Source organism: Cygnus atratus, chromosome 1 (genome assembly GCF_013377495.2).
Source record: "Cygnus atratus isolate AKBS03 ecotype Queensland, Australia chromosome 1, CAtr_DNAZoo_HiC_assembly, whole genome shotgun sequence".
NCBI lineage: Eukaryota > Metazoa > Chordata > Aves > Anseriformes > Anatidae > Cygnus > Cygnus atratus.
Genome location: NC_066362.1, coordinates 191,498,908 through 191,523,769, shown reverse-complemented (window position 1 = coordinate 191,523,769; position 24,862 = coordinate 191,498,908). Strand labels below are relative to the sequence as shown.

Sequence of the window (24,862 nt, the reverse complement as noted above, 5' to 3'; positions counted from 1 at the left end):
CAGGTGCTTAAAGTGATGTGGACTGTAGTTTGAAGTCTGTTTATTTTGCTTCTCTTGATATTTTCCTTCTCATGTTTTATAATTATGTGTAGGAGGGTAAAGTTTGTGTCTCACTGCTGCTTTTATGGTTCAATATCTGTCAGCAGGAGTGAAAATTTCTCTCTCCTCTAACCTTATCTCCATTGTAAGTAATTAAAAGTTTCATAGTCTGAGTTTGGTGAGTTTCTGGGGTTGAGAGGTAATGGTTCTGGTTGGAGGATACTGAATCTTCTGAGAGTTCAGTAGTGCCTGTCAGGTGAAAGCACTGGATGTGTGCTCTATGCTGTGCAAAGATGAAGGCAGCCTTTCTCATTGTCTGAGACATGGTGCCTTTAATTTGGCAGGATGGTGTCTTTTTGTGTAAAGAATGACTTCTGAGTCTGAATTCTGCAGCCTGACGGGAGGATTGAAATGCTCTGCAATAATACAGATGTGACAAGCCTTGCTCCTGTTCTGGGCACTTTCATGAAGAAATGGTCTGGTGAGAGGTGTTCCTGGCCATGGCAGGGGGCTGGAATTAGATGGTCTTTAAGGTCCAACCCAAATCTTTCTGTGGTTCCGTGAAATACAAAACAAGTGTGACATTGAGGATTGAATCGATTCGTGTTTCTCAGAGGCTGCTGCTGCTGAATTCTGGGTAAAAGTAATGTAATAATGTTGGGAGAGAGAAAAATAAAAAAAATTCCAGGTACACAGCTATTCTTCCTAGTAATTGCAAGGTATAAGCAGGGGAGAAAAGCCCCCCCCCTCCCAAAAACAAACAAACAAACAAACAAACAAAAACAAAAAAAAAACCTAGGAGAGCAGTAATGCTTTTTATACCTAATGCTTTTTATACCTAACATGATTGAAGAATTGATTATAACTTTTTTTTTCTACTGATATTTTACCCTGCCACAATAATGCAGTCCTGTCTTAGGCAGCTTCTGTAACAAATGCACTGCGCTTGCTTTCACAGGCTAGCACGGTTGGAATTAAACAGGCAAATTGTAGTTAGAAAGAACCATATGTCACACTTGGTGGTTTGTAAGACCCTAAGTGTAAGGCCAAAGCAAATGTGTTTGTCTTTGTCAGGGTAAGAGACTGGAAATGCTTTGACCCTGAGTTATTGAGTATTGTATAATCCAAGTCTAAACTATTGATTTTATCGGTGGTGTTAATTGTATTAAATGTATAAATATGGAAAACCATTCCATATTAGAATAGCAAAATTTCTGTTTCTGACACACTGTCTTTTGAGCAAAAAGTTGTAATTGAAAGATAGTAAGTTCTTATGTCTGAAACTTGTCAGTGTCGTCATTAAGAAAACCTTTTTCATAGAGATTCAGCTAAGAATATCAGATCTATTAAACCAGAAGGCAGAAGCCTGCTTCTTGAAGGAAAAAATAACTTGCTGCATGTTAGCTGTTTTGTTCTGGATTGTATATCAAAATATTTGAATTTTCTGTGCTTCTAAGAACTGATTTTTATTCTAAGTCATTACATAATCCAGCAAGCCAGCTGGCATGTGCATGTGTGAACAGAAAGGGAAATTTAGGCTTTTGACTACTAATAATGGAAAACCCCCAATGATGAAGCTGAACCAACGTTTTATGAATTTTTGGTAAACTCATGCAACTAACTTCTAATGCTTGTTACATAGCGTTTTAGAGGTTGATTATCACTCTGATCTTGTTTTATCTATTTAACAATCACCACATGTTTATAGAAGAAAACCTGAGACTTAAGGGCCTTATTTGTGAGGCATGGGGCAGTATGTAAGTGTTAGTTAACAGGAGGTGTCTGCTTGTAATTGAAAAGGAAGCATATGCTGACTGTCCTTACATCTTGTGTTACCAACTTGAGTTTACCCACAGAATCCGTTTAATATCTAATAGTAACATAAAATTCTGAGCCTGGGTCATGTATGCCCACTGTGTTTGCATCTGGTTTATTTGATGGTGTAATTCAGCTCTAGAAATAGGCTTACCGAGGCAGATGTAGGTTGAGCAGGTTTTGACACACAGCGTTTTCTGGGTGAGCATGTCAGTGTGGGTACCGGCTGCGCGCTTTTAGCCCCGTGCCTTGCTCTGGTGCTAGCAGCAGCCTTGATGTCAGCAGAAACTTTCTGTCCACCCATGTCTGCTGGTGTGGTGGTGCTTCTGTCAGCGTAGCCTGTAACCTCCGACTTCAGCTTTCTGAGCAGTTAGAGAGGAGACATTGCTCCTGCCACCACTGTGTTTTCTGCAGTGCTTGAGGTTAGCAGATGGAGATCTTCCGGCAGTCTCCAGCAGCTGGTGGTGTCTGATGGTGGGGTGAACTCATTGTAAAGAAAACTGACGAAGCCATGAAGAATGAGGGTTAAATGCCAACCTGCTGCTTGTAAATTCAGGTATCTTCCAGTACAAAAGTTGAAAATGGGAACTGAGCAAGCAGAATGGCTTGAGAAATGCAGGAAACCAGTTGGCACAGAAGATTTGGAGGTGCTCGAGAGAGTCCAGAGAAGGGCAACGAAGCTGGTGTGGGGTCTGGAGAGCAAGTCTTGTGAGGAGCGGCTGAGGGAGCTGGGGTTGTTCAGCCTGGAGAAGAGGAGGCTCAGGGGAGACCTCATCACTCTCTATAGGTACCTTAAAGGAGGCTGTAGAGAGGTGGGGGTTGGTCTGTTCTCCCACGTGCCTGGTGACAGGACGAGGGGGAATGGGCTAAAGTTGCGCCAGGGGAGGTTTAGGCTGGATATTAGGAAGAACTTCTTTACCGAAAGGGTTGTTAGGCATTGGAATGGGCTGCCCAGGGAAGTGGTTGAGTCACCACCCCTGGAGGTCTTTAAAAGACGTTTAGATGTAGCCCCTAGTGATATGGTTTAGTGGAGGTCTTGTTAGTGTTAGGACAGAGGTTGGACTGGATGATCTTGGAGGTCTCTTCCAACCTAGACGATTCTGCGATTCTGTGATTAGGAAAATCCGAGGTCTGCCATCCACTGCTTGTGTGCATGCTTCTTACTGTGGATGAATCAGAGCCCTCCCCAATGGGGACCTGATGTTTTAAAGTAGCTGTTAAAATGCAAGCGTGAGAGCCAGGGCAGGCAGTGGCATGAGGAATTTGGGTGAGGGCAGTGTGTTGGGCATAAATGGCGGGGCTGAAGTAATGGGCTGCGGAAGGGCTGTGGGTGGGAGGAGGCCATGTGCTGAGATGGATGGAAACAACCCATCATGTGCCGAAACGGCAGCTGGATGGAGAAATGCCTGGCTCAGGTAAATTTGGGGGTGGCGGCGGCCAATGAAGAGAGGAGATGTCGAAATTAGATGCTCTGAAAAATGCTTCTGGAGACACGTGATGGAGAGACTTAGTGGACGGACGTTAGGGCCTTAGGGACTCCAGAGCAGCGTGAGAGATGTCCTCAAGAGAGGACTGAAGCAACAGTCATGGGATCCCACGGTAGCTCCAGGACTGTATACACACCACAGCCAACCTGCCTGGCTCTTCTGGACTGTGCAGGGCACAGGAATGGGAACCAGGTGGGACATGGAAGCTGCGAGAGGAACCACAGCACTAACCTCCCCCTGGGCTGTGACACTTCTGCTGAACAGCAAGTCATGTAATTGGCAAAATTGGGCCTACATCTGTGATTACATGTTTTGGTGTCTGAGTCCATTTGGTCTCCACACTGTGTGGTCTTAAACTGTAATTGCCAGGAAATGGAGTCTTAAGGAAGCCTTGATACCCATCTTTTCTGAAGTGTGTTCAGTTTGGTAAAGCAACAAAAGTGTCTTAATAGAGAAAAGTTTAATTATCTATGAGGTATGCAGAATTTCGTACTGATGCTTTTCCTGTATTTTTATCATAATCTTTTACCCTTCATTCGTGCTGTATTTTGTACATCTGCTGAATTCACACACTGATCTTACACTGTGCTTTTATGTGTATAGTAAGGGAATTTAGTTTCCCGTTTGTTTCTTCCTCCTCTTGTTCCTTCTCTTTGTCTGGAAACTTTGACCTGTCTCATTTGTTTCCATGTTACTTTGCAGCAGCAAAATACTTCTGCTTCTCAAAATCACACAAAACAGGGCAGGGATGGAGATACAACTGAAAATATTACAATTTTATGTGTGCTAGACAGTCCATTGGGTTTCTGTGCTCTTTAGCTAGCAGATCAACATATCATCAACATATTATGCTGGTACCAAAAATACTGGCAATGCAGAAATGAAAGAAGACTGAGGAAAAAAAAAAAAACAAAAAGAAAAGAAAACCAAAAGTGAAGAAGGTGAAAGAAAATGATGCAATAATAATAAGTGTTGTACCAGCTTAAAGTACATCCCTCTTTAGATTCTTCCCCTGGACAATTCCCGTTGTTCTACTAATGAGTTGACACGCTGAGGTAAGGGTTTTATGCTTTTGTAGACTTTCAACATTTTGTGCTTATGGGATAAGCAACAGGAGTGAAGGAATAGCACAGCTTCCTGAGCTACTAAAGGTGTGTGTAAGACCCAGCAGTATTACCTGCACAGTGCAACAAAACTCCTGTGACAATACTGGGTTCCTGAGTGCTGCTACAGTTTACCACTTTCTATAATAGATATGGTCATTACTCGGTAACACAGCTCAGTAGCTGTCACAAACCATTTTTCCTGTTAGGAAGACTGTAATTTTTCTCTTCTGTAGCTCATATTTCAGTGCATTAGTGTACTGACCACAATGACAGTGACTTTCTGAATTTTTTTGCTCCCTTTTATAGTGGATTTGGTATGGAATACAAAACCGATTAAAATGACCATAATGATAAGAATGATAGTAATAAAGAGGCTTGGGTTTTCCTTTTTCTGTCTGGTTGTTTTGACCACTTTCCGCTATTTATCAGAAGTTTAGGCTGGTTTTCAGGCAGTCACTTTTTTCTGTGTAGTGGAGCTTTGCAGTCTTTACAGGATTATGACGAGCCTTCTCCTAAGGAGCTTGTGCATGTTCCAGTGGAATAGCTTTTGCTATCTTTCGCAATACTTGCTGCAGTGGCAGCTGTTGCTTCAAATGTCTGCTGCGTGTGTTATCCCATTAGGTATCTCTACAGGTACGGCTTTTATTCTTGTTGGAATGAGAGTTATCAGGAAAAGAGCTGGAGGTGAGGAATCTCCCCGTACTTTGGCTCCATGGCGTTCTGCTGCTTCCATCATGTGGGAGGCTCTCTGAAACCTTTGTGGACCATCTGTGGACCTGACGCTACTTTTGTAAAATGAAATGGAAAATAAATTAATTGAAATGGTCGTCCCACAGTCAGAAACTACTTCCAATATCCAAAAATACTCTAGGTAAATCCTCAGTCTCTGTTGAAAATGGGATTGACCTCTTCCCCCTCTCCTTTCCAACAACAAGATTGCGCGCAGAAATAATTAACATAATTTCAGGATGAGTGTGTTTTATACAGGGATACTGTTTTGCTGATATTATTTGCTTTTTCTGGTCAGTTTTGGTTTCTCGGTGGCAGCGAGGAGGGAATAACTGCTATCTGTTGGAAACAATGTCTGTGGATTTCAGTCTTCTAGTTTCCCTGGTGTCTTCAGCACTTAAAATTTTCTCCTGTGATGCTAGTAGCGTTTATGGTTCTAAATTTTGTTAAATGCTAAGTTTGTTAAACATCTCCTAGCACCTTTGTGCATTGCAATCCCACCACAGTGCAGAACAGGAATTATGAAATAGAAAGGTTCTTGAATGGCCTCTTCTACATTTCATTGACGCAGAAATAGGCTGGTGTGAGTTACTTTCATCACCCGAGGACAAGTGGGATGAAAGTGATCTGATCAGTTGTGGCTAATGGCTTCAGTCAGTTACACTGGATTTCCTGTATGACGAGGCTTACCAGCTGACAGCATATGCCAATGAATTTAGTGTCATTGTTCCAAAAAGGTTCATGAGATTTGCATGAGTCTGGTGTCCTGCTGTTGGTAGGATTTACGGATGCTGAATTTTTAACAATAAATGAGTTTGCCATGATATAGAGCAAGTTCATGAAAAACAAGTTTAAGAAAAATGTTTGTTAGCTAATGTTCACTTGGCATCATTCTTGCATTCATATGTTTTAGCAATAACGTTTTAATGTCTAATTGCTTTTAGAAAATTGAAAACATATGCTCTATGCTCCCCCCACCAAAAAAAAACCCAAAAAACAAAATCTCATTTCTTCTTTTATACAGAATGCATCAAACTCAAAGATGAAGAAAAAAGCAACCAGAACTCAAGAAGCCAAAAAAATCTTGAAGAAGAAATTTAAAGTCAACACAAGAATAGTTTTTACTGAAGATGGAGAGGTAAGATAATTCAGAATAACTGTATTTTGGTGAGAACTGTATTTGTAGTTTCTGTCAAGAGAAAAGTACATCTATATATGTATATATTAAAAAAAAAAAGCTTTCGATAAGTGTGTGGTTCTTATAATTGGTTTACATTTTGCTAAACTGTTCAGCTTCCATTTATATTCTATTCCACAGAGGAAAAGAGGAATGCTGAGTACTGACCTTGTTTTACATTTGTATTTGTAAGTTATTTGGATGAGAGCTGTTATTACGCTTAGCTATCTGTACTCCTTTCCTGCCTATTATCCTCAGTTTCAGGTGGAATAGAGAACCTATTTTTTACTTGTAGGTAGGTAATGCTATTTTCCTATAGGTAGTTGCCAGAGCTCTCCCAAGTCGAGTTAACTTATTGGAATTAGAGGAAGTTCCTGGTTTTCTTTCAAATGTTCACTATTTCTAGATGGAAAATGTTGTTAGAAAACCTAAGGGAGTACCAAATTTCTGCCTGCTGGTGCTGATGCAGCAGTGCATTGAAATTGGCCAGTAATTTAGTTGGATCTTTTAATAGCCCCTGGAAAAATGTATTGATTTTATACAGCAAGGAACTACTGTGGATTGCTAGTCACTGTAGGGTTTCATTGTGGTGATAACCTCAGGAGCAAGTCTCCATGCTCCATAAACTTTCCTAACATTTGATTTCACAGCTTCAGATGTGTACATTGTTTTTCCAGTTCCAGCACTAAGAAGAAAGTAATGTTTTTTGTGTTTTTTTTTAAACTCTAGATTAATTTCAGTAAGGCATAAACTGAAAGAGAGGTCACCTTCACAAGTAGTTCATTTGCTTTTGTGACCAAATAAAATAAAAGGATTTTGTATTGCGGATGAAGGGGGTATAGCCATATAATTACTGTCATCAAACAAAATTTAAAAGGTTTTAGAGGTTGCCCTATTGACTGGAAATGATTTAGATATTTTTAGATATTTAAATAGATAGATATTACATTAGATTTAGATATTCAATAGATACTTATTTAGATATTTTAGATATTCAAAAGTAGTTGTCTCATCTTAAAACATATGTGCAAAAGCTTCATGTGCCCATACAATGAAGCAAATAGGATGTGGAGCAAAAATTAGCAGAGGGACTACATTAACAGTAGAGAAGATGCTTGACTTATTTAAGGTAAGAAACTTTGCATCTGTTCCTACATTTTTGCTGGGCTGTATAAAACTGTACTTTCAACTTTTACTGTTCCCCTCCACATGCTTTTGCTTAAAAATAAATCTCCTTTAAGAAATGTAACTTCCTAGCAAATACAAGTACACAAAGTCCATTTTATGAAACCAAGTGGAAACACTCGGTTGGGATAACCAGGATCCAGTTGATTAACACCCTTCGTGCATTAGAGAGTCCTAAACATGCTTTTACATTTGTCCCTCTTTTTACAAACTATCTGAAAGACATTCAGTATTTTCTATCATATAGCTTATTTTTAAGAGTTACTACTCTGTCAATCCATATGCAGGAATGATTTGGCAAACATGTCGGCTCATTAAGTATAAGCTCTTATGTCATGAGATAGGTGGGGCTGTTTTTGTTAATATGTAGTCTTTGTCTTCAGTTTAGAGCTTCAGTTATTTAAGTTATGTTGGATGTGTTCAGCATGTCATCCACATGTCAAACGTGAATCTTAAAACATTTCCAATGCAGTATTCGTACAATAACCAAAGTAAACCTTCATGTCTATCCTCCTTGCTTCCCCCCAAAACACAGACCTGCAGTTAGGGTTATTCATGTACTCTGTGATGAAGTTTTAACTGATTTTTCTCTCCATTTGGAGAATTATCAATATTGGAATGTTGATAATTTACTTGAAAATATACTGTTTAAATTTACTGACATTCTGCTCTGCATGATTTTGGAGAATCATTTCTTGAAAGCAAATACCATTTTTTTTCTCTCCAAATGACTAATATGGTTATAAATTATTTATGCCATTAGGCAAAGGGGAAAAAAGTTCAAGTGAATCTATTAAATAGTAACATGGTATAATGAAGACTTTATTTTTAAATACTTATTTTTGACTGAATGTGATGTTGAGTAAGCTATCTAAGTTTGTATTGTTCAAAATATTTTTTCTTTGCAAATGGCCTTTTTATTTAGTCCAGAAAAAATAATGTGTTGGACTACTTAGGACATAAAAACTTTGTTCAAAAACATTTCTAACCATTGTTTTTCTTACCTATAATCCAGTTAGTGCAGCAGTGGCCACCTCTGCAAAAATCCAGTTTGGCAAAAGCAGATGAAGAAGATGATGCCAGTGGTATCAACTTAGATAAAGTGAAAGAGATACTGCGGGAAGAAGACAAATTTGACAAAGAAGAATACAGGAAGAAAATTAAGGAAAAACACAGGGTAAGTTGATTTCTTCCTCAGCTGCTGAAGTGCAGAATTAGGTACTGTGATATAGATTACTCAGTGAGGGAAAATACTTAAATATATTGCACAGTAAGTGCAGTGCAAGTTCATTTAAATTCATCAGTGTTTTCAAGGCTACAGAGGGCACAGATTGTTCTGACATTGTAAGTAGCTGGGTAACATAAAGCTATATACAACGCCAGTTGTTGGTAACGATGTGTCTTTATTTCCAACTTAATCTTGTAAGAGTTTAGTGGGAGCATTTTTTTTTTTCTTTTTTTAATATAAACCAGTGTTCAGTGGAAGTGTTTGCTTGAGAAAAAATTTTTTTTTTTTTTTTCCCCTGAAAGTGTTTGGGGAAAAGGGGAATTAAAAAAATCTCAGAAATGTCTCTAGACTACCGTGAGCTCAACATTCAGTAATAAATTTCAGATATGCAAAAGTGCTGACTTCTTACATCAGCATTATTAAGGCTCTTGGATTTTTTTCATGATTTATTCAATGTCGTATAATTTTGGATTTAATTTGGAAACTTTAGTAACTGTAGTTGGGCATTTAAAAAAAAAAAAAAAAAAAGGCATTTAAAAACCTTTAAATTTACATACCGTATACTTGCAAACTTCTTCTGGATTATTTGTCCTTGACCAAAGCAGAATTTTCTGACCTTGTCACATACGGAAGACCACTGAATGTCTTTAGTGCTCAGTGCTGTTCTGTTAGACATTGTAAGAAAGGTTTGGATTTCTCCAGGTCATGAATAAATGCGAGATCCTAGAACCACATGTGATTAATGGCCTACTTTATACTCAAAGCTCCTGATTTCCAAAGCATTATAAAGTGTTTTATTGCTCTGCTCTGCAAATGCTGACTTTATCCAGTTTGACTTTACCCACTAATTGCTAGTGATTGATGCTGGATGTTCTAGTGTCTGTTAAGGTTTGTATTTAAACAAAATAATTCAGAGAGGATTTGTGAAATCTTCGAGTTACATTTAGGCACAGAAGTATTCCAGCTGAAGTCAAAGCATACTTCACACACTTAATCTGAAAGTCTACCCCTGTAATCCTGTTATAATGATTTGAGGACCATGAAAATCTCACCTTGTTTTTCATTAGTGAAGTGTTGCATTTGAGGGTAGCTGCAATGATATCATCTATTCTCTGTCATACAGGTGAAATCATAGTCAATTTTTGGGGAAATAATGGTATTAGATTTCAAAGATGCAATTTAATAAATAGGGAAGAAGAGACTCATGTATGACTTTACAATCACTCTGCTATTTACTGTCAAATTCATATACTTTTAGTGATGCTGTTGTTTGATAAAAGACTGTAATGATTAAATACTTTATCAGCTGGTCTGTTAACGCATCTTTGTCTTTATAATGCCAAGGAGAACAAATGACATTGATCAGATGTTTACTTGCATTTAAAAAAAACCAGTATTTCACCTGTTCAGATGCAATGATGAGAATGCATCTTTTTGAAAGCCAGACAAGCACAATGAACAGAACATGCCACATCATAAATATTTATAATTTTTTTGTAATTGTGAAAAGTGTCATATTTCTTGTAGCCTGCCTTACTGTGTGAATGTTTTTCGCACTACAACTAACTTTTATCCTTTAGGAAGAGAAAAAAAAAAAAGGTGGCGTAACAAAAAGAAAAATATATTTAAAAAAAAAGGCTTTTGATTGAGGGACCGTGAAATGTGTCTGTAGTTTTAAGTGCTGCCTTCCTGCCTTCAGGCACTGCATGCACGTTCAGATTTTTTTTTTTTTGGCTTAACAATTGGAGGTGAAAGTGTTCCTTGTAGTAAGTTCTTTGTATGTGACGTAGCATTCAGTTTCCTGATTGTCATTTAATTTTTGAAATGGTCTTAAAAAATTTTTAGAATCGTAATTTTTCGCTTTCCCATATTTAAAGGAGATGAAATTGAAAGGATGGACAGAAGGGACAGGAAATGGGATTTCAGGGTTCCCTTTGGTAGGGTCTCATTTGTTTCCCCACTGTCTCACTAACCTTGTGGTTGAATGTGATCTTCCACCCTCACTTTAGAATGCATTCAAGTTTGAGATGCTAATTCATTTTCAATAGAAAGTAATGGACCTTTTATAAGGTAAAGTAACATGGATTGAATGCATTTTTGTTACTATATGTTGTTACTAAGACATGCTTTATGTCTGGGACAGCTGACAGCGAGCTGTTGCTGCTTAGGAAATAGTTTTAGTAGAAATAGTTGGGAGAATATGTCAAATCCTTACGTTTTGTTTGACGTGAGCAGAAGCAAATGGTATCTTGTTCCTCTTAGGTCATTTTAAGCTGTCCCGTGATAGAAGAGCCACTCTTCCAGTGACTCATGAGGAAGCTGCATTTTTATTACAGAGGGCAGATATTATTCCATTTTTTCTGAACAGAAAATGTGTAATTAATTAATTCACACTATAGGGGGAAGGTCTTTGGCATAAATTAGAGATTGTAGACAAATGAGTATTATAGATAACTGTATTTTAGGGTATCCAGTTTCAGCCATTGGTTTGTAACTGGTATTATTTTGGAACTTACCCCACTGCCAGTGGGGCAAGTTGTCAGGCCTGAATTACCAAAAAATGCTAGGGAGCAGACAGGGTTTGTGGAGGGTGTTTTAAGACTGGGCCAAGGGAAACATCAGTATTTAAAATTTGAACTGCCTGATAATAAAAAGGAATTATGTGGCTACTTTCACACTGACTACCCAGTGGTATTTAAAAATACCCACCTCATAAGGTTTCCCTTCACAGAAGGTAACAGAATCAGTGAACAGCAGAGACTTGGCTGAGTCTGAACCTCTGACTGTGATCTCAGCGATGTTAAGGAAGAAGACTTGTTGACTACATGTATTGTGACTGCGCTGGACAGGCCTGATCAGGAGCCTGATCATTGTCTGAATGTGCTATGAGAAGTTTGGTTGTGTGTGTGAGCCTGATGGGCTAGCTGTGCGTGTTATTTTGTAGCCTCACTTGGAGGGAGAGGAGGAAATGTAATAGAGATTCAGGTGTGTTACTAAAAAGGACATGAAAGCAACAAAAAGACTTGGAGGCTTTATCTTTTTTTTCTTTACTTTGGGAAGGTAGGGTTGCCTTAGTGCCCCTTCATGTGTCATTGAGAGAAGAGCTTCTGTGCTATAATCTAGAGGAAACAATGAGTAGCAGATTTATTTTCTTGTGTGAATTTATACATTGAGGCATCTGCGTACATTTTTGGTCTCAAACCTGGTGGTAAGTATGGTCCTTAGGGAGCACATCATTAGCAGTTAAATTTGGATTTATTTGAATTTCATGTTACTGAAGTTGCTTATGTAGTCCTGTCTGCATAATGAGAAATACAGAAACAGCACAATCTAGTAGGTTAAAAACTGTACCAAAAGACCGGAAATTTGGCGTGTTGTTGTGGTACTAGCTGGTGGTAAGCCTTTCAACAAGTCACTTATCTCTGCCTACATCTTCTTGCCTGCAAGGCACAGTTAATGGTAGTTGCACCCTCCTGAGGCACAGTGCGAGCTGGTGAGTGCTCCTAGAGAACTAAATGCAGAAGCACTTGTTACTGACGAATAATGCAGGAGCAAAGTAGGTGGTGAGCAGATATTAACTGAAGAGTGCTGAATCAAAATGGCATGCATCTTTAAGCCTTGACTTGGATGGGATTGTGTTGGGACACATGGTTAATACATCCTCAGGTCACTTTTTAATGGGTTTAGTCTTGTAACTATTGAATTTAGGTTAGAGAGCTCCCATGGCAGTCTGCGATGCAGAGTAATACAGAAGGTATAATCAGTGCTCTGCAAAAGCTCAGTTTGTAAGTCTGAAATTCCGACTGTTGGGTAGTGTAAAAATGTGACAACATTTATCCTTTGTAATAAGAACACAACAAAGTGTCTTGGGACTTAGGTGTGTGCAGTAGAAGCGAGTGCAAATATTTAGGCATACCATGTGTGACTTCAGCCCATGCCTGTTTCATAACTTTGACTATTGAAAGTCAACAAATTTATTGAAATATATCAAGTAAGTTAACAGAGTGAAGATACTTTTAAAAATTGCTTTTAGTTTGTATCTATTACACAGCTGTAGTTGACAAGAGAAAAAACAGGGTGTTTTAAAATAGAATGTTCTTAATATTAAAATTCTGACTAAAAAGATCTGTTTCTGTATCGTGGTGTAATGACCCGTGTTGACTACGTGTGAAAAACTTGTGTACATCTTGAGTCTCCATTTCAGATATAATATTAGGACATGATGTGTTAGAAGACACCTTGGTGGAATAATAACTTTGTTTCCAGAAATTTTATTTATGAAGCTTGAAGATGTAGCATATACATGTACATGCATAAGTATTGCTGCTGAAAAGAAACCCTCAGGTCTTTATTGTATAAGCAATAGGTTTGATGACATTATACCTGACCTACTGGATGCTGTCTCAAGACTGTATCTTGTTCATGCTAATCTAGTACAATAAATAGTGCATTTGTTTCTCTGTGCTATCTAACATTTATTTAAAAAAAAAAAGACTAAAAAGCAAAATTTATACTGCTATATTCTTCATTTATTGGCATATTGAAAATACTAGGTCTGAAAATGAGAAGTGCAAGTGCCCAGTGATGCCAATTAGGTAACATAAAAAAATGATCACAAGAGAAATGTGGCAATGCTGATCGAGGGAATTACAATTTAGGAGAGATTTATTTCACATATTGTACTTAGCAATGCTCAGTGTTTTTCTTGTGGTTGAGAGGCAGAACTATTAAAAATAAATAAATAAAAGCTCTCCAAACAGAGTAGAAATTAATTCTCCAACAATGATATAGCAGGTTGTGGAATGGGTAAAAAATTTACTGGAATAAGATGTCATAGCAAGCCCACTGCTGGGGGATTACTCTGAATTATACATGTGACAGCTTGCTAAATATAACTTGGAAAGAATATTTGGAGAACATAGCTGATGGCTTGCTAATAAGCCTGTGGAACAACAGAAAAGTCAATTTAGAAAAGCAATGAGAAAACTGAGTAACTCTGGTTCTCTCCTTCCACCTTTCCACTGTTTACTGAAAGACATGTTTCATTTTGCTAATGGCATATATTAAAGCTGGAATATGTAACAGAATCAAAGCTCTTTTAAAAAATACATACAATAAAGTAATTTAGGCTCAGCTGTTTCTGTGCTTTTTTTGTTTTCTAGTGGATTTCTTCCATTTCTTATGCTGTGTTCTTCCTACAACCTCCACTTTGCTTAAGACTTTTCTGTTTTTTTCATGAAGAAAATACAGCTGTCAGTCACACGCTTTCATCCCTTCCTGCACATTCTCTCACTGGCATTCAGCAGTCCCTTGTATACAGAGTATTAAATCCATCACTTGTGACTGTCATTCCTTCTCTTAAACTCCTCTGTATGCCGCTGCACTGTCAGCTAAAATATATCACAATATAGCACGAACTCTGTCATTTGACCTTTACTTTTTGCAGTAACAATCATTATTTCTTTCCTGTCTTTGTTTTCATTTCTATCCTGCAAGCAGACTGCTAAAGAACTTTTTATTGTCCAGCTGGCATCTTTTCTAGCATGAAGTATGGCAACTCTGTTTCTTGGTCTTCTGCCGTGGTTACCGACTTTTTTCCTTTCTGCTTTTGCTTCAGATCTGTTGAATATCTTCACTTAACTTCATCAATTTAACTTCTGTTCTTTCACTTAGCAAATCTCATATGTCTGTGTCTTGATTCATATCTCCTCCTCTTTATTCCTTTCCTCCCTGCTACATGTGATGCTGGTGGTGTAGTTCCTTGTTTTGTATGTTTGGCAGTTTTCATTTCTTCCTTTGAAACAATTTCTGAAACATGTTAAATTTAAAATATCATTTAGATACGTGAGAATACCACCAGAAAGCAAATACATTTTGGTTTTGTATAAACCACATGCAGCAGTCTGCTCCATGGCCAAGTGCCTCAGTAATCAAAAAATCCTCTGAAATGGCGCGTGTGCTAGTCCCTGAGGTCTCTTCATTGGCTTTAAAAGGGTGAATAACAAACAATTTATGGAATGCTGTGCAAGTATTGGTTGTTTCAACAATTTTTTTTTATGTCCTACATGTGGGTTCATATTTTGATTTAGATTATAAGTGAGGTGATTTATAAAAACACTGCTTTTTATTTAAAAAACAAAAAGCCTGTCATTTTATAGGCCATCTTTCATTGAAAATCCCTCTCCTTATCATTTCTTCAGTATGATCTTGACAATGAAAGATATTTTGGGGGGGGTGTGTGTGCAGAATTGGAGCTTCTTAAAATCAAAACTTCCACTAGATACTTTTTTTTTTTTTAAGGTGAATATGGCCTGTCAGCTTAATAGGAACTTTTTTCACAGAATCATTTCTGATGATTAGCAGTATTCATCCACAGGCCAGAAGGTATCCACAGGCCATTGCTTTTAAAGCTATTTGTGAATGTCTTCCAAATGAGTACAGTTTTCAGTGTGATCAGAAATATGTTTTGGTGCATTCATGAGATGCTTGGATTAGATGAGACGTGCGTTGCAGTGCCTTAAGGCATGTGGAAACTTGCAAAGCATCTATGCTATAATTAGGTTTCCTTCATGAGTCTCACATTCTGTTATCCTCTCCTTCCTTTGCAAATGGGGAGAAATTGAAAATGTGATGGATAAAAATAAATAAAAATCTGAAGTATAATTGTAACATAATTAATGCTTATTGAAATTTTGTAAGCAAAGTAAATCTTAGCAGTTGACCACATGGGAAAGGGCAGTGACACTGATCAAGACGCTGTGAAAAGAATTCTGCATTAATGGGTATTTAATGACATCGCAGCGAGAGGTATGAATTTGAGCTCTTTTGAAATGTGTAAAACGTTATAAACAACAACAAAGGGAGAAGTGAATAAAGTATTCAGAACATGTTTTAACACTCCATTTTTCAAGTTTTCAGCGGAAAATGCACTGTTGTTAGGAAGAAAATAGTGGCAGAGAGGGATTCATCTTGCTTTTTAATAACCTCTCTTTCTGCCAACCCAAGCTCAGCAAAATAGGTGCTGAAGGAAAAATGAACAGGAGCCTTATTTTTTACCTCATTTTCCAGCAAGTAAATGCTGTGAACTTAGCATGATCAACATGAGAAGATGACTAAAAGTAATGTTTTCCCTGATTTGGGTGGCATTAGTAGCAAATAAGATCAGGCCGTCTTCAGGGGCCTGATATTGCAAGGTACAAGGCGTACCTTATGGAAAGACTTTTATATAATAAAAATCTTGGAGCTTCAGGAAGCGTGTGCTTATCCCAGTGAATTTATTCAATAACTTTCTGTTTAAAATTTATTCTTGAAAATGGAAGGTTGCAGACTGGTAAGGAAATTGAAATCCCGTGGACTCCCAACACCTAAGAGGTTTCTTTTGTGGGCCCTCTTAGATGAAGGCTGCTGTGCTTTCAGGTTATGGACCTGGCTGGGCATGTATTCCAAAGATGTGCACAAAGACACCAGTCAAGGCTGGGCATCTACTCCAAAGACATACATGTACAATGCGTGCATGCATGGTTGGCCACAGAGACAAGAGAGGCAGAAAATAAAAATGTAGGCAGCACACAGTTTTATTCCTTCTTCCGGTCTGATCAGGGTTGATGTGTGCTAGCAGAACATGCAAACACCTTCGCTCCATTGATTCACAAGCACATTAGTATTCATTGATCCCTTAAATAACAGCGTGGGCTGTAATTATGTTGAATATCCTTACCCACAAGGCAGGGCCCTTACATAGTGAGTGGCTTTCACACCTTGGGTCTTTGAGATGTTGGTCTTTCCATACAGTCTCACAATGCCTTTTAAATACTCCATAATAAGTTTGCTTTTTCCCATGAGACCAATAAAAAAGATAATCTTGCTTCTCTTGTTCTGATTAGTTATGAAGGTCTGTGTGAACCTCTTCAAGGTTGCGCTTGTGTGGTTCCTCTAGTGGTCTATCTGTTATTATTCACTGCTTGTTTAAGTGCATTTGGTGTGAAATTTATTACTACTTTTGTTTGTTGTGCTTGTCTCTCTGTTAACCAGATATTCTTACAAACCACATCATTAAATTCCAGGTATCCCTAGAGAGACCATCCAGGTAGATTTAAGCATGGATGTCAGAAGGAATGTTTTCTCATTTTTACATCAGTATAGAGACCTCTTGTGAGACCACACCTGGAGTACTGTGTTCAGCTCTGGGACCCCAGCATTACAGGGACATGACCTTGTTGGAGCGGGTACAGAGGAGGACCATGAGGATGATCAGAGGGATGGAGCACCTCTCCTATCAAGAAAGGCTGAGACAGTTGGCATTATTTAGCTTGGAGAAAGGAAGGCTATGGGGGACCTCAGTGATTTTTCAAAGTATAGAAAAGGGGCTTATGAGAAAGATGTAGAGTTTTTACCAGAGCCTGTAGGGAAAGGACATGGGACAGTGGTCTTAAACTAGAAGAGTAAAGTTTTAAATTGGTTATAAGGAAGGCATTTTTCACAATGTGGGTGGTGAGGCCTTGGCACAGGCTGCCCAGAGAAGCTGTGGATGCCCCATCCTTGGAAGGGCAGAAGGCCAGGCTGGATGGGGCTTTGAGCAACCTGCTCTGGTGGGAGGTGTCCCTGCCCATGGCAGGGGAGTTGGAACTGGGTGGTCTTTAAGGTCCCTTCCAACCCAAATCATTCTGTGACTTTATGGTTGTATATATATATATATATATATATATATATGAAGGAAGGAGAGTAGGAGAGAAACAAACTTTATTAATTTTGTATTAATTCACATACCATTCTTCAGAATCTGGAATTGATGCTTCCTCCAAGGAAGAAAAATTGGAGTCATAAGAAGAGGCTTGATGTAACAGCCATGGTACTCAGTTTAGAGCTGATGCATAAAAAACTTGAAGATGTCTGGATGCATTTAGGGGCAGAAAAGATAGTATAGTTATACAGTATATTGAGCATACTCAGAGAGAGTACTTGGATATCTGTGGTCACCTAACCACGACTGAAAATCTGTGTGAATGGAATTGACACAATGAAAGGGGCACCTTGTGCGTGATCTTATTGCTGCCAATTTTTTAAACTTGAAAACGAGACGTAAGTTTACTTATGGAGGAAGATTTCTTTTTCTTTATAACCTAAATTAGCTGAAGGTTAGAATTAAACTGCGAATTTAATTTTAAAAGCAGTAATGATGGTGATTTTAACCAGCAGGAGAAGAATGATCAGATCAAATCAGTTAAAATGTCAGCTGGTATTTATAGTGGTTATTTTTCCGTTATATACCTCACACCATACTGCACTCTTTGGGTTTACTTCCAGTTAAAGCTGTAGCCTTTGTCTCCTGACTGCAGCCCCAGCCATGGCCCAGGTGAAAGAGTTTTTTGGGGGGAGCTCCTCGAACTTGCCCCTTCCTTCGGGCCCCTCCATCTGGAGCTCTGGGCCTTGTCTCTCCAGACCCTAACCTGTTTTTGCAAATGATTTCCATCGATGACAGAAAATTTATGATTAAACATGTTTGGTTTATAATTTTATAAATTAATACTAAAAATGCCCTAGTCAGGCCTCACCTGGAGTACTGTGTCCAGTCCTGGGCTCCCCGGTACAAAAAAGACAGGGATCTCCTGGAAAGAGTCCAGCAGAGGGCCACAAAGATGCTACGGGGCCTGGAGCATCTTCCCTATGAGGAAAGGCTGTGAGACCTGGGTCTGTTCAGCCTGGAGAAGAGAAGACTGAGAGGGGGTCTCATCAATATGTATAAATACCTGAGGTGTGGGAGACAGAGGGATTTGGCCAACCTCTTTTCAGTGGTTTGTGGGGACAGGACAGGGGGCAATGGCCACAGAATGGATCACAGGAAGTTCCGCAGCAACATGCGAAAGAGCTTCTTCATGGTGAGAGTGACGGAGCACTGGAACAGGCTGCCCAGGGAGGTTGTGGAGTCTCTTTCTCTGGAGATATTCAAGGCCCGTCTGGACGCCTACCTGGGCAGCCTGCTCTAAGGAACCTGCTTTGGCAGGGGGGTTGGACCTGATGATCTTTCAAGGTCCCTTCGATTCTGTGATTCTGTGAAAATACTTGTAATAGATCACTGAGTACTGTGAACAACAGTTCAAGAAGCAGAACAGACCCTCCAGGGATTTTCTTCTTCTTTTTCTCGTTTTTACTCATGATAAACAAAAGAAATTATGTCCAGTTGATAAAGAAATAAATAGATGTTAGGCAACACAAACCATTTGGTGTGCTGGAAGATAAAGCAACCCTTGAAAAATAGTATTTGTAGCTGGAAAATGATCAATACATTAGGTCTGAGGAAAGATTGCATCGTATTTCAAAGGAAATAATCTGAAGGGGAAAAAATGTACTCTTTATTAAGTTAAGCACTTGAACTAGTCCTTCACTATGAGGTGAAATTTTTCAGATTTCGGTGTATTTGTTCAGTTGGCTTAGTGTGGTGCTGTGTGGGGATGGTACTGTTCTCTCATGTAAGGAGTGCGCCAGTGTGGGAGCGGGACATAAAGGAAAGGAAGTAGCAGCTGAGAGGAGCGTTTAGCTCAGCTGCAAAGAGGAGAAGTATTAGAGATGGAGAGATGTGTAAAGTAAATCAAGAGAGTATTACTTCATTAGAAAGCCTGTCTGAGCACTTTCATAGCTATTGTATGCAGGCAATGCTGCTGTTATAGCCCAAGTGCAGAGCTATTAAGATAAGGGGTACGGGCACTGACAGGTGGGTTGACAGACATCCTTTTTCAGTCAGCACCAGAATCCGTTTGGCCTTGCTGGCGGAGGCAGCAGCTTGTTCATTGCTTGCTTTTTTTTCCTCTTCACTTCAAAAGCTGGATGGGCTGCACTTAAAACTTGAAGTGCCCTTCAATGTTTTCTAAGAGTTTTCCAGCAAAATCAGAGTTCTTGGCCTCATCTTACTGATGTAGAAAAGAAGGAAATGAAGTAACAGAGTTACTTCAGGTTCGAGTACACCCTGATCAGATGAATGTCAGTACCACTTGTAAGCAGGAATTTGCAAGTGGAAGATGGGGGGAGGCTGAAGAAGTGCAAGCTTACATTAACTTCAGCTGAGGTGGGGTTGCAGCCATCATGTTCTCAGGGAAGGATGTAATGGCACGACTGCACAGAATGCCAGCCTCTGCCTTTCCTGGGTCTTCGAGACAAGCTAGCAGCTTCTGATGGGGACTGCACCCTTTGTTTGCTCAGCGCTCGGGTACTGCTGATGCCTTTATCTGTATGAGCAGGCACCGGGAGCTCTGGGCTATCTACCTCCTTTCAGGATGGTGTATGAGTTAAGGCAGCTCGGAGTCTGTGACCCATCTAGGTTATGAATTTTCAGTCTTAAAAGGTATAATTCCTGTAAAACAGAAAGTAGTGGAAGAATTAGACAATATACATCTTGATCAGACTTTCCTCTATTCTCTTTAAAATCCTGGCATTTTTTGCAGTGCAACTCCCATTGAATTTGTCCTTAAGTTTTCTGTTTATTTTTAAACGTTAATTATGAGCATCATTAACTAGCTGAATCCCTGATATAATTATTTTGAAAGCGTATTTTAAGTTGAATTAGGGTTACCTTTACCTCTACACATTATTGTTTGTATATGAATATGCATAGGTTTTGATGGAAGTGTCCATGTATTCATTTGAAAGAATCCCATTCATTTTTGGAGGTTCAGAATCTAGCTCTGATTGTAATGTGCACCAAAAAAAAAAAAAATGTTACTGGACTGCCTCTGTATTTTAATTACCACAATTTAACATCTTTCTTATTTGTTAATTTTGCAAAGATATTTGTTAGAAACAAACTGTATGTATATATTTGTATACGTGTTAAGTATACATATGTTCAAAACAGATGGCCTATTGAAATTACTTAGCAACTTGTTAAAAAAAAATCTGCCCCAGAAACATGTTCGATGTGTTCAGATGTTAGATGAGAAAGGAATCATTTTCATTTTTTTCAACTGTTTTCCTGTTTTGGTTTTGTTCTAACTATGCCCTGTAAGGGTCATTTCTTCCAGTTTGTTTTTTCTTCTCATAATTGAGGATGCCTTTTTCAATTGCCTTTAAGACCTTTTCCACTGTTTGCTTAATGTTTAAGATTGTTGTTTTGTCATTGGGCCATCTTTCACATGCTTTTGATGATGCGCTTTCACACTTTCCCTATTTTGTATTCTAAACAGGTCATACTAAACCTGTGTGTTTCATTTTCCCTACCTATTAAATAAACATCAGCCCCACGGATGGGGTTTATATTGTTATCTTCATATAGTTTTTTGTTTAAAGGGATTGTTTAATAGATGTCTACAACCATATGTTAACAGACTAAAAGAAAAATCAGTCACCAAAGTCACAAAAACTTTTTTTTTCTTTGAAGACATTAACATTTGTTTATTCAGTACTGACCATTTTTTAACCTAATTTCTGTTTTTTCCCTTGCTTGAAAATAATATTCAGTGTCTATTCAATTTGATCTTTCATTTGGGAACATTCTTTTAATTTGGTAGTTGGACCACTGCTTGCACGTAGATGATTTGCTAATCTTTATTAGAAAACAGATATTAAAATACACACTTAAAGACAGAAAATATACAAAATACAAAAGCTAAATAAAATGTAGCGATGGCTAAAAAAGTGACTGCTGAAATGGAATTTTCTTACTCTGTGTATTCAGCCCTCTCCTGTTTACTTTTAAGTTATTAAAAATAATAAATAGCTCTCACTAATTTCTAGTTTTTATTCTGTCTACCTGTGCAGAACAAAACCACTGTGGAGGAGGGCATCATTTGTTTCTATGTTGGCTCATGTGCATGCTGACTGTGTAGCTAGAAGATTAATCTTGCTTTATGGGCTGGTGGTGTGTTTAGTAGAGCAGGATTTTCAGATCCCAAGTTGCTTGCAAGCTGAGCAGTTGAAAAAAAACTCTTTCGTGTGTAAGCAGCACAGACCTGGTGTGAAATCTGAGAGAAGACAAATGTGAGATACCACAGTGCTATTTATTAAGTCACTTTTCAGAGCACATCTGCGCTTTAAAATCTGGGTGGAAACCAGCTTTTGAATATGATGATGCCAGTATGTAAGAGATGCTGTGAATTTTTGAACAGCTGTGTGTGTAATTTCTGTAGCACAGCTGACTCTGGAGTGTCTATGTCCTATAAAAATATAGTAGATGTGGAGAAATGATACCTGGTACTGGTATCGACTAGCAAGGCCTTATTAGCAAATGACAACCAGAATTTTTCAGGCAACAGTGTGACTTGTTCCAAACCCTGACCGATTGTGAGAACTGTACACCATGGCCTCAACTGTTAAATGTGATAGATTGGTAACTCCAAAATATGGCATCAGTAGGTAAAGGATCGATTATTAAAAATGCAGCGTTAAAAGTTTTGATCAAACCCTGCAGGAGTTCTTTAACATTTAAAAACAAACCAAAGAAACAAAAAACAAAAACAGCTTCAGACTCAGATTAACATGAAATTTTTATAGGAAATACGTTTGCCCTAGGCTATTTTAATGCTCTCAGGGCTAAATATGGAATGATGCATTACTTGTATCGAGTGAGACTATTTCATGCCTATGGGTAAGCAAATAGAAGAGGTCAGTGAAATTTAAGGCTGGTAAAACTGCTGTGCATCACCAAAACCAGGAATTTATTTCAAGTAAATCTGAGTTATTAGCTATGTAGAAATTCCTTAAGAAAAAGAAGAGAGACATTTATTGTAAAACAAAACCAAAAGCAAAAAACACACAGAAGCTGTTCAGAAATTGAAAAGCTGAAAGAAAAAAACACTAATGTGATAGAATTATAGAGAGGTTTGGGTTGGAAGAGACCTTAAAGACTGTCTAATTCCAACGCCCCTGCCACGGGCAGGGACACCTCCCACCAGACCAGGTTGCCCAAAGCCCCAGCCTGGCCTTGAACACCTCCAGGGATGGGGCATCCACAGCTTCTCTGGGCAGCCTGTGCCAGGGCCTCACCACTATCTAAATAAAGAATTTCTTCTAATCTAAACCTACTCTCTATTAGTTTAAAGCTGTTACCGCTTGTGCTATCATTCCATCCCCTCGCAAAGGGTCCCTCCCCAGCTTTCCTGTAGGCCCCCTTCAGGTACTGGAAGGCTGCTGTAAGGTCTCCCTGGAGCCTTCTCTTCTTCAGGCTGAACAAGTGCAACTCCCTCGGCCTGTCTTCACAGGAGAGCTGCTCCAGCCCTCTGATCATCTTTGTGGCCTTCCTCTGGACTCATTCTAATACTTCCATGTCCTTCTTGTGCTGGGGGCCCCAGAGCTGACGCAGGGCTCCAGGTGGGGTCTCACAAGAGCAGAGCGAAGGGGGAGAATCCCTTCCCTCACCCTTCTGACCTTGCTGCTTTTGAGGCAGCCCAGGGTACAGGTGGCTTTCTGGGCTGAAAGCACACATTGCCAGCTCATGTCAAGCTTCTCGTCCACCAGCACCCTCAGGTCCTTCTCCTCATGGATGCTCTCAATCCATTCTCTGCCGAGCCTGTATTTGTGCTTGAGTTTGCCCCATCCCAGGTGCAGAACCTTGCACTTAGCCTTGTTGAACTATGTCAAATAAATCTATTAATAACACGTGACAAAAACTGTGTATTTTTTTAATGTTGTTGTTAAACCTCTGGACAAAATAAAATGAACTCTCAATTAACTGTAGAAAGAAGAGAGTCAAAGAAAAAGGGGCTTTCTGGGAGAAAAAAAAGAACTTTCAGCTTTCAAAAGTGCAGTTCTTTGTTTTTATATCTAAAAACTACGGCTGATCCATATAAACAGAGTTTATATGTATCTTTCACATATTCCTAACCTCACCAAATAGAGAGGGCTGTTATTATTCGTTCCTTTTTTGCCTCAACCTAAGAACACAGAATGGGAATGTTAGAGTTTTGTCTTTTAATAAATGTGTTATTGTCTTGAGGGAGAGGTAAAAAGGGTATGAATTTTTGTTTTAAAATCCAACTGTGAAAGAGGAAAAATTGAAAAGTCAGTTGCAGAGCTAAGATTCTAACTTTTCCATATATTAGAAACAGAAGCAGTTTTATGTCCGTGGTTTTGGCTCCTTGTTAGGCAGAGCAGTTGCCAGTTCTAACGCAGAAAAGGTAGAAGGGTGCAGTAGCTGTAACTGCTTTTTGTTTAGTTGAAAGCCAAATGATATAGTCAAACTACATGATGATGATTAAAGCTTTTCATTCCTGTAATCACTGAGATTATTAACTGTCCTCATTAACTTGATGTGTAACTGGGGGAAAAGAATGGTACTTCGCAGGAAAATTTTAAAAGCTGATCAAGAAGGTCTCTGAGCTGTGTAATACCATTAATGTTGGTTTAAAAAGGGTCTTGAAACAGCAGGAGAGTTCTGGAAGGATTTGAGAACTACCATGATAATACTTTCAAGGATAATAAGTTGGTAACTTAGCCTGCTGGTAATCTACAGCAGAATAATAGAATGACTGACTTAAGTTTGCCTTAACGAAGAACTGAATGAAAGGAGTATCAATAACTAGTATGGTTTTGTGGAAAGTAAGCGTAGTGAAATGTGCGTGTATGTGTATTTTTATCAGAACAAAATCTGGTTTGGTAAATAAATCTATGGAATATACTGAATTTTCTGTAAGCTTTTCACTTAAATGTTTTGATTAATAAGTTAGATTTAATAAAATTAACGCTGTGCAAATTAAAGGGACTAAAACTTCAGCAACTGCAACATCCCAAACCAGTGGCTCCTGATTAAGTAGATGTTTCTAGTGGGACCGTGGGATTTGTTCTTCATGGTGTGCTATTTCAAGATTATTTTGCGGTGAAATGGAAGAAGGCTTTCTTGCTAAGCTGTGCTTGAACAAAGAAAGTTGTGTTTTAAGACAGGCATGAATACAGATTTCTAGGAATAAGAAATTTGGAACATATTTTTAGGACTGAGCTCTTCTCTTAGAGATGGAGACATTGAGAAAGATTTGGGTGCATGTTTTAGCTGATCAGGTTGATGTGAACTATTGCAGTGGGATTCTTCTGGCGTGATCCCCAGCCAACCCTGAACTTGTGCAGTATTACCTGCTCCATCTGGATGCGTACAAATCTGTGTGGCCTGATGGGATTC

At 38.8% G+C, this 24,862-nt stretch overlaps 1 protein-coding gene across 1 annotated transcript in view; it reads left to right on the top strand.

Annotated features, from left to right (window-relative positions):
* DDX10 (DEAD-box helicase 10) overlaps window positions 1–24,862 on the top strand; it is a 192,793-nt gene that overhangs the window by 102,902 nt on the left and 65,029 nt on the right. Inside the window, exons 14-15 of the mRNA XM_035542787.2 lie at window positions 6,201–6,314; window positions 8,554–8,715. Coding sequence (XP_035398680.1) covers window positions 6,201–6,314; window positions 8,554–8,715 — 276 coding nt within the window. The remainder of the gene's footprint in view (window positions 1–6,200; window positions 6,315–8,553; window positions 8,716–24,862) is intronic.